Raw genomic sequence first — 13,081 nt, 5'->3', positions numbered from 1 at the left:
TTCCTGATTCTTCTTTGATTGTGCTGAATCATCATAATTCAGTGGGAAGAGAAGCTGCTTGTTATTGAGCTCTGTACCCCGGGGTCCTGGACTGCATGAAGTCCTTTTAGGACGGAGGACTGATTCTTTGGCTGTGAAACAAGTGCGTGAAAAGTGAAACAGTGTTCAGGAGCAGAGGAGCAGGGAAAGAAAAAGGGAGAATGAAAACTCTATTAGCTTACCCTGCCACTGGAATTCATCAGTGCTTGTCAAGACAGCTGCCCTGAGTAGGCAATGAATTAGTGTCAAGTGTCTGTGTGCTAAAGCAAGCAAGGGGAACATTAATACTCCCTAATCAAGGTCTGCCTACCCCTCCCCTTGCTAGAAACGGTGATACAGAGCAGAGGAAGACAAGGTTGTCAGCAGCGTTGGCCAGTCTGCTCTATCGGCGGATCTTTGGACTCGTATCAGATCTGTAGATGGCACTTCTTTCTTTTTTTTAACCCCTTCTGGGTTATGATTTTTCTCGCCGTTTAAACCGGGCCAAACCTGCAGGACACTGCTCGGTGATTTACATGTCCGTACTTGTAATGTTTACAAATGTTGGGAAGAGCGAGGGAAGAGAGAGTGAGAAAATTGGGCCCCTTTTCAAGGCTTATCTGAAAAAGCAATCCCATCTCAACTCAGACTCATCTCTCTGCGAGGGATTGTGCAAACTGGCTTAACTGCCTCTTGGCCTCTTTACTCTTACTCAAATATTTTCATGTCAGGGTTGCCATGAAATTTCTAATAGCTGATGAGGGCACTGGCAGCAGCTTAACACGCAACACTGTGTTAGAAGTAAGAAATGTTGTGCTTGAGATTAACCTGAAGCAGCTTTTGACCACAGAGCCCGCTTCTTTTTTGTTAAGCTCCATATGTTGTTCATCACATCCACCGACGCCAGAACATGATTTCAGCACAATGCCTTGATGTTGTGAAAGTGTAAGCAGGGACTTCTTTTTAGTAAGACAGCCGTGCTTTGATGAGGCTCTCGGTAACTTAGCAGCAGCCGGCTCACCCGGGACCTCCGATGCCGCCTGGCTCGGCATTCCCGCGCCCCTGCAGCGTGGTCATTGTGACAGTATGAATATTTTCGGCTTTCCAAAGAGTAGCTCGCTGCAATGTGCCGATGGAAAACAAGACCCAAGTAGGTGCACAGTCCCATCTCCAAGAAGGCACATAAGCAAATTAAGTGTGACCAAAAGCTTTAATTTGAAAGGCAGAAGGATTAGGCTGTTTGATGAGCAGATTTAAGGGTGCAGGCAAGGCGAACAAAAAGAAACACTTCTAGCCAAGCGTAATAATCTTTGAAAATTTTCTTTAAACCCATCTCCCTGTGACGTGTATTTTCATTGCACTTCAACCCAACATATTCCATCCCCGAGATTAAGGGCTTTTATCATGTACCCGCCCCCCCCCCCCCCCCCCCCCTGTGATTTCTGCTGGAGATTCTTTTACTTTTGACGTATCTCCCGGCACGCACCTTTTTTCCCTCTTCTTCCTCAGCATGGACTTCAGTCTGTTACAGACGGGTGTATTATCGTTCCACCAAAACATTCGTTCTCAAACAAAGTTGTCTGAATTTAATCCCTTGCGGTTTTCTTCCGGCGTGTCAGATAAGCCTTCATTCGCTTTATTTTTTTTTCTATTCTTTCTTCTCTCTTGCAGACTTTTCATACGCCCAGTTTGGGGGACGAGGAGTTTGAGATTCCTCCCATCACACCTCCACCTGAGACGGAGTCCGGCCTGGGACCAGAAGTGGACTCGCCGTTCCCGGCGATGCCAGAGCCCCCGGCCCTGCAGAGGGGTCCCATGATCCCCCAGTTCCCCCCTCAGAGCCTGGACCTGCCCTCCATCACCATCTCACGCAACATGATGGACCAAGACGGGGTTTCCGTTAACACTGGCCAGCCTGTGGTGAGCGCCGCTATTCATGCTGTCTCTCATTATCACACATATATACAATATCCAATCTAGGGCTGTTCGATTAATCGATTTTAAATCGTAATCGCGATTTTGTAATTAGAACGATGTTAAAATGGGAAAATCGTAAAATCGATTTTTCAATCGATACCTCTCAATACCTGCAACAAGTGCCCCATCGGAGAGGCTCTTTAGTGTAGGAGGGGGCGTTGTAACATGCCACCGGGCATCCCTCAAGCCAGATGCGGTAGACCGGCTCGTGTTCCTTGCAAAAAACTTGCAAATGTGAATAGCAAATGTAATGACTGACATTACACACCTCTACCTCCTTCATGGGTTGCAATATTATTTAGCATCCAAAGACCCAGTTTAGTTTAATTAGAAAATGTCTTGTTTTATTTAATTGGAAATATAACTTACTGTATGTTTGCAAGTGCTGATTTGCAGATTTTTTTTTTCCAGAGATAAAACTTTATATTTTTTAAAACTTTTTTTCAACTTATTTTACAGAGTTTTGCACTTTATTCATTCATTTTTGGTTTAATAAGAGCAAAGTTTGCACTTAAAGCCCAATGGGGCAAATGTTCAATAAAAAAACAGCATATTTGAAATCATTTCTTTGCCTTTTGTCAATTCACAAAATAATCGTAATCGAAAATCGGATTTTGAGAGAAAAAAATCGAGATTTTATTTTTGGGCAAAATCGAACAGCCCTAATCCAATCTGAATTACAGGTCTACATTACTGGAATCCGATGACATCACTCTTAAAATGAGTATTTTCACTGAGCCATAATGTCACCTTCATTGTTTTTGTACACTTCCTGTTGTCAGGGCATCTGGCACAGCATCTGGCCTTGTTTACATCACTGGACATGTACGATCACATTTAGTAAATGTCATCATATTATGTTACTTACTGGGAGAATTAAAAAGAAAGATGCGCCCAGAGCCCCGGCGACCCGCCGCTGTAAGGTGAACAGATGCGGAGAGATCACAGGTGTTGGAGTACAAAGCACATTCATCCCCGAAAGGACAGTGGAAATGGCACCCAAAAGTGCCACAGTTTCACATGCTCATATTTAATTCATGTTAACCTCCCGAAGCCTTTTCTCTTGCCACTGTAAAGGCTGAACCGTGTCTCGGCAAACAGTCACACGAGCTCTTCAGAAACAACTCGCGCCACGTTAGGATCGTGGGATCAGCTTGGTCTTTGTGATGAAGAGAGATGCATCCACCTAGCAAGATGTGGGCGGACGTGAAGGAGCGCGGTCCTTCCTGGTGATCCAGGCGGTCAAACGTGGAACTGTGGAGGAAATAATCACGTTATTAATGTTGATTCTGCACCGCAGATTGTGCGATTGTTGTCTTGGGGTTGAAAGGCATTTTCAAATGCCACAATCACAGAGGCACTGAGAAGGAAAAATGGAAATGTCACTGGCTGAGTAGTTGTCTTACGGACCTATTACGGAAATGGAAGATTCATTTAGGACGGACAGAATAAAAAGGACAAAGGCATGCGAGGAAGTGATGATATTGGTGCTGCACATTGAGCTGTGTGATCTGTGAAGAGTGTGTAAGACCCCCACCCCCGTCTCCATGACACAGTTGTTGAATCACGCTGATATTATAGATATTTATTTACATTCCATACGGGAAGGAGGTGTAACATTTTACAGCCTTTTTTTTTTTTTCCCTGCTTCCGGCACATAAAATAATTGCAGCTTTTAAAATATCTCTGCCGCGTACAGTAAGCGAGCCCCTGAAGGCTTTTTGCCTAAAGAATTTTCATTTCATGGTCAGTTAAGCTTTCTGCATCTGGAAGAAACGGAACCTTGACACAATTACATTCCTGACTGTTCTCCCCACTTGCTGGAGGATTAGATTTGATTCTCAAACATTATTCCTCTTTAACACCATTTGCATGGCTCATGTCTCTGATTGTGCAGAGACTCTATTAAAAGCTGAGGGGAGAATGTGGGTCCCTGCTCCTTGCCTAGTGGCATTGTCGCCCGGCGCACCACTCGCTCGTTATCAGTCATCGCATACCGGCTCGTGGTGGCCCTTCATTTCTCCCGCAAATGGGATTGATCCCCCAAAGTCCGCCGACAATCCCGATGTAAACTCTATTCATCTTTGGTTTTTATCTTGGCTTCAAAAAAGAGAACTTCTAAATGAGATAAGTAACGGCACCGTTTGCACTGTCTCCTATATGCAGAGACAATGATTTACGAAGGCCCTGAGAGGGGTGTTTTGTCATTTTGTCAGCGCACTGATAAAGGAATGACAACCTTATATACATGATTACATTCTTGTGTTATTTGTTATGGCTGCAGGGGCAAACAAATAAACCGTGCACTGTTGCAATTACATTTTTCATCAAGCCGCTATACTCATATTTCCCAAACACTTGTTTGGGTTTTTCTTCCTCCGTGCTACCTTACCGGTGCAGAATGCTTTTTCCCTTATCACTACTTAATGAAAGACCCAACCAGTGAATGTACCTGGGCTATTGTCAGAAGCTTATTCCATGTCATTGCATTGCCAAGTGTTCTGTTAATTTCTCTCCGCTTAATGTTCAGCGTATGTCTTGCAAATTGGCCACAGATGCTGGGCTTCTACAAAGAGAAATACATTTTCTCAGCTGCAATGTGCCTGGCAAGCCCTAAATCTGAAGTCATTATTTATTTAATCTGCTCTCCTAACAAGCTTCTGACTCTCATTTTTGTCTCCCAGCATGTGTCCTCCTGATTTGTGATTGAGTCTCAATAGTGCCAAATAGTACTGGAGTTAGAGCTGCCAGTATTGCTTTATTCACAATTTCTTCTCGATTTTTCTCCCTGCTGCACAGCGAGGGTCTGTGGGTTTCATTTCAAAAAGCACCTGGTGCCTTCACCACATTTTAGGTTTTCCTTGACACATGTAAGCGTCTACTGAAATGTGCTCTGTGTCCTCTGTGATTGGATTCGAAGCCTACAGTAGCCGACTGCTTGTATTGGATGTTAAAATCTATATTCAGGAGAAATGAGCCCCGCTGTCTTATTACATTTACCACTATGTGCTGGGGCATTATATATTTTTCATTACCAACTAGCTGCTTCACATGCCATTAGCTTTACAGCTCTAAAGATATGCTAATATTTAATAATAGTGTCTTTGACTGGTGCACATCATGTAAGATGAAAGTGGGAATGAAAAAGCCATTTGCAGTGTGTTGTTCACATGATTTGATATGTTGTGGTGGTGTGCAGGTTCCCCGTGAGGACAATACGCCCAGTTCTGACTGGTCAAAACCCACTATCCACTGAATGAAATGGAAAATGTGTGCACTGTTGCAGAAAGCATGTTTTCTACACATCCTTCTTATCTCCCTTTCAAGCCAAGAAGCACTGACATGAGTTGTACATCAATTTAAGAGAGTGGATTTTTTTTCTTCTTCTCCTTCTTTCTTTTTTTTCCTTTTCTCTCTTGACAGACAGCTATTGTGACATATTGGGTCAGTCAGAAATGAAAGATATTCATGCAGGCATGCAATACTTGTAATGAAGTCTCAGCTTGACCTTCTGCATGATTGATTCTGTAATTTACTTTTCTCGTACGGCTCTCAAACTGAAATGATGTCATGTTGGGCAAGTTTTAAATACACATAATGCATCAGGAGAAATGGCAGAGAGGAGTGTGGGTCAGTGGCTATACCAGACCGAGGGGAGGGAACGTATAGAGTCCGAGGGAGGAGGAGAACGGGGGAGATTTGTTTTTAAGTGGGGGGTTAGAGGTTGGCGAGATAGATAGACTGAGTTTGCTCACCACAGAGGGAGAAAGAGAATGAAGTGTGTTTGACTGAGACAGGGCAGGGGAAAGAAAAACAATTTATCTTGGTGCTATTATAGCCTTTACTGGCATTCAGAATTCCATTTTTCTCATTTGGCTTAAGCACAGACTTCAGCAGGTTGCAGAAAATGGAAGAAAAAAAATAAAATGATGTACCCGTTCAGAAGCCGAGTAAAGGAATATGTGCAGAGCGCTGATAAACTATCTTTAATAGGACTGACCTTTCATGCTGGCGAAAGTTACTGGGGGATTCATCCTTATAATTACCATATAGATGATTTTACCCCTCTCCTGCCATGGAACGTTTCCAAGAGCTCTGGCATTGATTGAATGGAAATTGAACTTGTTAACATTCTTTTCAGCCTGTTACAGCTTGGCACCACTGTTCATAAATTCTCCCCAAATTCTGATTTCCAATATCTTAAATAACAGACTGGAGGCTGTTTTCATTGACATCAGTGCTGAGATTTTTATCGCACGGCGGATGCATAATGTTGCAGTTGAGCCCTGCTGCTATGTTTATTGGCCTGCGCTTATTGTGGAAAGGATTTCACACGTTGTCAATAGTATGTTTATTTCCTCATCTGCTAGTTTTCATGATCCTTTATGTGGCTCTGCGTGGAGTGTTTGCTGTGTCGAGAGCAGCTGAGGCCAACAGTAACGCTCAAAACACAAAAGTAGCTAGTTCTTCCTCTTTGTCAAGCATATTGTCGGCGGCATTGTGTTGTTTCTTGCCATTTCAGCTTTTTGCATTAAAAACGGCACAATAGGGAATATTACAGACTGGATTTACATCCGAAAATCCTTTAATGATTACAGAGTACATTACAGCCTGTTAGTGTCACACATACAAACAGAGAGATCCCCCCACTACACACACACACACACACACACACACACACACACACACACACACACACACACACACACACACACACACACATCTGACAAAGGAGGGCACATCTGGCCACTGTGTACTCAAGATAAAGACTTATTTGCAGATTCATGATGACTATCAAAATATCTAGCCTGATGTCTGCTGTGACTGCTGGCAATACTGCAATTAAAATGCAAATGAGAAGGCAGAGGGACAGAAGTAAACATCCAAGTATCAGATTCAAATTATATATATTTAGCAGGCTGCTGAATGGAATATAATCAAGTGTCAAACTGTGGTCAGGCACGCATGTTTTCTAAAAATGCGGCACATTCAATTTGAAGCCATTTCAAAGAACGCACCATATTCCAAACAAATGGCAGAATGGGCCATTACTCGAAATCAAAACAGCTCCATAAGGATTGGGAAAAAGTGTTATTACTGCACATGCAGATGGCCACAGCTAATGAGCTCCGTTTGTGCTTCCTTGATGTTCGCAGCAAGTGAAAGGGTAAATGCCAAGCTGCCAAGTTTTCCAGCAACGAGGATGACAGTGGGACTTTGAATGTGGTGCATTGCTGAAATGTGAACCACAGTCCATTGGTTGCAGGCTTGTTTATTGCAGCTTTTATTTGCAAGCTCTCCATATTTGAAGAATTAGAACAATACGTGTTCAATTTGTCTCCCCAACTTTGCCTCACCTTCTGCAGAAACCTGCTTGCACATGTAAATATAAATCTGCTCTCACTTGGAAGATTGTATTTATGATAAGCAGCAGACATGGCATATGAGAAAGAAATGGATTGTAGATCCAATATGTGCCTGTCTGAATTGCTGTTACAATATTGTTTTTGAAGACGGGCATTCATAAGGTTCTTTCAATAAAGCCAGGTGCATGGGTTTATGATGTGTTGATGTTGGGAGAGATTGAGTTTGTGCTGCTGAATACCAGATGGATGTACCCAGGGAGAACAAATAACCTTTTCTGTTCTGTTCACGTCCCCTTCTCCGCTCCATGTCAGCTTGGCCGGCTCTCTGATCAGTGTTTTCCCCCCGAGACCCGGGAGACCTTGTAATTTCATCCTCGCCACAATCAACGCAAACATGTTAACTGTAACTTCTGTAAGACTCTCTCAATTCAAGAGGTGAATGTTTATTAGGAAAAAAGGTGGAAGGGACTTTGAAAGTGGTATTACATTCAATTCTGGATGGTAAAGTGGACAAACTTGTCCAAAGCTCTTAAGATTTATGCCTTCGGCTTGTTGATTAATGGAGTCGATTGCTCGCGAGTCTTGTTTTTTCGTTCGATCTTTCACGTGACACACAAGAGGTACCTTTCTCACAGAATTGTGACCTTTACTAAAGCATATGAGCTCGGGGCTACATCAAACTAAACTGACATGTTGGAGCACGCAGACAGAGACTGTATTGTGGCATTTGAAGTTGTGCACCACCTGTGTACCTATCGGGGTTGTAGATTTCCATAGGACACAGTCTTGAAATGAATGGGAGGCTGAGGACGTCCACTCCTGGCAAATAAAGCTGGCTCCTTGTGTGTCAAGATGTTTGATCATTTCTTGAAGGAGATATTCAAGAGGCAGGACATCTCGACATGTGACCTGCCACATAATGAGCCGGTTTCTGATCTGGCATAAGGCGGCAGGGTGTCGCTGTCAGTTAGGGCTGGGCGATATGGACCAAAAGTCATATCTTGATATTTTCTAGCTGAATGGCGATACTCGATATATATCGATATTTTTTCTGTGCCATAATTGGGGTTTCCCCCAAAGCATTATAGCATAGCATCTCTGTTAGCTTCATTTTTTCTGAGGCAAACCCTTAAAAAAACAGTCAGTTTTAATACAAAGCCTCGTGCCAAATGTCACACAGGTACATTTATTAACAGAGATCTGCACAATATCAAAATGTATAAAAAAAAACAAAAAAAAAAAAACACTGGGTTTGTATGTGTATATTTATGTATGTGTACGCATATGTGTGCGTATATATATTAAATATAGTAATAATGCACACATATACACTTTTGGTTTCTACCGTCATGGTGTCAATCAATAATATGTGTGCAGACAAGGTAAAAAAAAAAAATGTATAAAACAAATGAAATAAAAAGAAACTGCCTGCATATATAGAATAAAAATGCTTCTTGAATAAAATAAAACAAATATCCCTTTCCTGCATAACAATTAAATTAAAATACACTGTACAATTAATACAATGTAGACAGTAACAGGCAGACTTTTCCACTGAGGTTGACAGTTGTGCAAATAACAAAACATTTGTGCAAATCTCAAATAAAACATTCAAGTCAATTTGTCACAAAATAAGCTATATCAAAATCATAAAAAAAAAATATATATATATTTTTTTCTCAATATAAACGATATTGTCTCGTACCATTTCGCGTTTGAAAATATATCGATATATATTAAAATCTCGATATATCGCCCAGCCCCACTGTCAGTGCAGAAACAGACCTTGAGATGGAGAAATGAGTCAGAGGAACTAAAAAAAACACAAATAAATGCACGTAATGACTGAAAGTAAACATTGTTTATTAAACCAAAACGTGTTGTCTTTTTTAAAATCATTTTCTTTCCAGAATGTGGGACCAGGCCATCTACGTCAATATCCATCCAACCCATCCATGGTGATGAAGTCCATCATAAACATGAACAACGGCCTGGTGTCGAGGAATCAGCTGACGACCATCAACCAAACCCAGCTGAGCTTGAACATGGCGGGACCCAACATCGCCCACACTTCTCCATCACCACCCGCCAGCAAGTCCGCCACGCCCTCTCCCTCCAGCTCCATCAACGAAGACGAGCAGGACGACGCCAACAGGGTGAGCAGAGACACGGAGAACACCGGGACTGGCCTAGGCCGCCGAGTCGGTTAACTTAAAATAGGTTGTTACCACGGTCTTCTGTCGTTGCAGGTCATTGGGGAGAAGCGGCCAGCCCCGATTGATCCCACAAAGAAGCCCAAGACTCCTAAGAAGAAAAAGAAGAAGGATCCCAATGAGCCCCAAAAGCCAGTGTCGGCTTATGCCCTGTTCTTCAGGGACACCCAGGCTGCCATCAAGGGTCAGAACCCCAACGCCACCTTTGGAGAAGTGTCCAAGATTGTAGCATCCATGTGGGATGGCCTGGGAGAGGAACAGAAGCAGGTACTGCAGAATGATGCCTTTCACACCGGTCAAAAATATCATCTAGATTTGTTAACGAAACGTTAGATATTAAGGAAGGAAGTTGCAGGCAGGAAAACATATATACACTGAATGGCATATGTCTAAAGTTCATTAGCTAGATTTCTTTCTAGGCACTGAACCTCTTCATTCACACATTTTTGCACCTTTACAGGTTTATAAGAGCAAAACAGAAGCTGCCAAGAAAGAATATCTGAAAGCCCTCGCTGCATACCGCGCCAGCCTGGTTTCCAAGGTGAGAAAATGTTTCTTCTTTTCACCTGAAAAATGTGTGAATTGAACAAAGAATTAAACGATATTATTCTGGATTTATTTCATATCAAGTAAGAGCCAGAAGCCAAAAGGCACACAAGGAGGAGTTTGAGTTCTTTTGCCTTTTGAAAATCATTTGTCATATTCTTCTGTGCAACCAGGCTGCAGCGGAATCCGCCGAGGCTCAGACTATCAGGACGGTGCAGCAGACGCTGGCCTCCACCAGCCTGTCTCCTGGCCTCGTGCTGCCGTCGCCCCTAAACCAGCACCCCTCCATGCAATCAGCGGCCCAGGCACTACAGCAAGCCCTGCCACGGGCCATAGCTCCCAAACCTCTGCAGATGAGACTAGGGGGCAACCAGATTGTGACCTCGGTTACAGTTTCCCACCAGAACATGCCCTCTGGGATGCCACCGCAGATGCTCGGCCAGATGGGTACCGGAGGGGCCATGGGGGCAGGTGCCCAGTCCACAGGGGTATCTCAGATGAGCCCACCCATGCAACCGGTGCAGCAGCATGCCATGCAGCAGCTCCAGCAGCAGCAGCAGCAACAGCAACAGCAGCAGCAACACTTGCAACAGCACCTTCAGCACCATCAGATGCAGCAGCAGCAGATGCATCACCAGCAGATCCAGCAGCAGATGCAGCATCAACATTTTCAGCACCACCTCCAGCAACAGCTGCAGCAACACCACATGCAGCAGCAGCAGCAGCAGCAACAGCAGCAGCAGCAGCAGCACCAACAGCAGCAGCAGCACCAACAGCAGCAGCAACAACAGCAGCAGATGCAACTGCAGCACATTCAGATGCAGCATCAGCTGCATCAGCAGCAGCTTCAACATCTCCAGCAGCAGCAACAGCAGCAGCAGCAGCAGCACCAGTCCCAGTGTTCCCCAACCCAGCACTCTCCTGGTACCCCCCATTCAGTGGGAGGCTCATCCCTCGGCAGCCCCCAGCCCGCCCCCCAGCAGCAACCACACCCCTCCCAAATCCAGGCCCACGCCCAGGTCCTGTCCCAGGTCAGCATTTACTGAGCCAAATGGAAAATCCTATCTGAAAGAACAGGAATAGAATAAAAGCATCATTTCATGTTGCTTTTCTAAGTTGCACTTAAGAAGTGTGTAAGATTTAGAATGTTATACAAAGAACTTGTCCATTGTTGTAGACACATATGCACATAAGTGTACAGGGGGACAGACATGTTAGCTGGGTGTTTGTCTATAAAATGTTAGGGGGGAACACCCAGTGATTGTTTATTTGTTTGTGAGGTATTTCAGTTGTTAATTTTAACTGACTGGGCACACAATGTTCTGAAAGACGTGTTTCTTTCACTGTTTTATTTAACAAAAAAGCTTTATTTATGAGGCCAGAGTTGTCAGTTCAGCTCAGTGTAAGGACATTGGGAATGCGTTCCAACAAAAGCATTTTTATCACTCTTTGCCTGGCTGAATGACTCACAGGATCCTCGCTGGAAACCAGTACCACACACATCAGTCTTTGTTCCCACAGTGGCCACGATATAGCAAACTTTCTTTACTCCATCAGTCTCGCAGATGTAACTGTTGAAACCATCACTCGGTGGAAGCCCCGGTGATATTGGAGGACACATTTGAACCATGTCACAAATGCAGCCAATGTCTTTTGAAGAATGAGGAGAACTGGAAACAAAAGGTCTCGGGATGCAGTTGTGCAAGAGTGACTGAACTGACTAAGACAGAAACTGCCATAAATCATTCATGTCATCACATCAGGCTGTAGCTGTAATCTGCTGTACATGTTTTGTAGAGAGGGGAGCATAGAAATCGCCTTTATCCAGTCATTTACCCTCCAGATCTTTCTACCCAGAGGGGTGTAGCTGGACCCCCTCAACAAACACAAACGAGCAAAAACCTTCCTCTTTAATCTATTTGTTTTTATGTCAGATGTTTAACGGTTAAATTATGTTTTTATTTTGTGTAACAAAGGGGATATTTTATGGTAAATGCAAAATTTCTGGATCAGGGCAGATGGTTTGGGGATTGATGTATTTTTACCCTGCTCCTTGATACTGTCATTCTTTAAGAAAAAAACTAGAAAAAGAGAACTAGCAGAGCCAGTTTTGTTGCACTGCCAAAGCCAACTAAAAAGGCATTGAAGGTATTTTTGCCAGTTGTACAGAAGTCTCTGGAGGTTAAAAAAAAAGGAAAAAAGAAAATGTTGTACATTTTTCATATCACCTGTTGTAAAGTTTTAATATGTGAGGCTTTAATTAAAACATTGTTAAACGACCTGTGGATTGCTATATCACATAGTGCATTTCTGCTCTTTTATACTTTTTTATGAGTTACAATAGCAGCGATTTAATTTTGTTTGTATTTTGCTTAAAAAAGAAAAATCAACTGCATATGAAAAGTGTCCATAGAATAAATGCATATCAGTTTGGAGTTCTTAAAGAAAAAAAACATAAAAAAACCCACCTGTTTGCAGCTCAAGATAGGAAGTGTAATTCAATGTTGGAGTTTCAGCTCTGCCATGAAGACAAATCCAGAGACATTCCATCACTAATATGATCGTAGCCATAATTTTGTATGAAGTATTATATATTTCTTTGTGTCTCTGTTCAAAATTAAACTATCAATCACAAATATTTATTTGGAGGAATCGGTTTCTTTGGAGAAAGTTTTATTGGCGTCCGCTTCTGTGAGGTACTTCTTTGCGTCTCAGCTATATTAAAACGTACACTTCTAAATAATCAGAGCATTCCCTTCTTTACAAGGCATGAACAAATATGTATATTTTCGATGGAGTAAGTCTATGAGAAATATGAGAAAAATACCTTGCAGGGATATACGAGCGTTTATGTTGGCGTTATTATAGCGTGTGCTGTTTCTCAGTGATTTGGCTGGAAGTCAATTGTAACTGTGTGGAAGAAAAAAATCCAGCACAAAACTGTGTTGATGCTGGACAAGG

The 13,081-nt window shown here is 42.9% G+C and overlaps 1 protein-coding gene across 1 annotated transcript in view; it reads left to right on the top strand.

The window, feature by feature from the left end:
* The window catches only part of tox3 (TOX high mobility group box family member 3), a 47,177-nt gene extending 34,377 nt beyond the window's left edge, over window positions 1-12,800 (top strand). Inside the window, exons 3-7 of the mRNA XM_061745787.1 lie at window positions 1,690-1,938; window positions 9,272-9,517; window positions 9,611-9,841; window positions 10,035-10,115; window positions 10,294-12,800. Coding sequence (XP_061601771.1) covers window positions 1,690-1,938; window positions 9,272-9,517; window positions 9,611-9,841; window positions 10,035-10,115; window positions 10,294-11,166 — 1,680 coding nt within the window. The 3' untranslated portion in view covers window positions 11,167-12,800. The remainder of the gene's footprint in view (window positions 1-1,689; window positions 1,939-9,271; window positions 9,518-9,610; window positions 9,842-10,034; window positions 10,116-10,293) is intronic.
* The last annotated feature ends 281 nt before the right edge of the window (window positions 12,801-13,081 follow it).

Source organism: Cololabis saira, chromosome 2 (assembly GCF_033807715.1).
Source record: "Cololabis saira isolate AMF1-May2022 chromosome 2, fColSai1.1, whole genome shotgun sequence".
Classification (NCBI taxonomy): Eukaryota; Metazoa; Chordata; class Actinopteri; order Beloniformes; family Belonidae; genus Cololabis; species Cololabis saira.
Note: the sequence above shows the minus strand (reverse complement) of the source record. Positions and strands in the feature narration are given on the sequence as shown.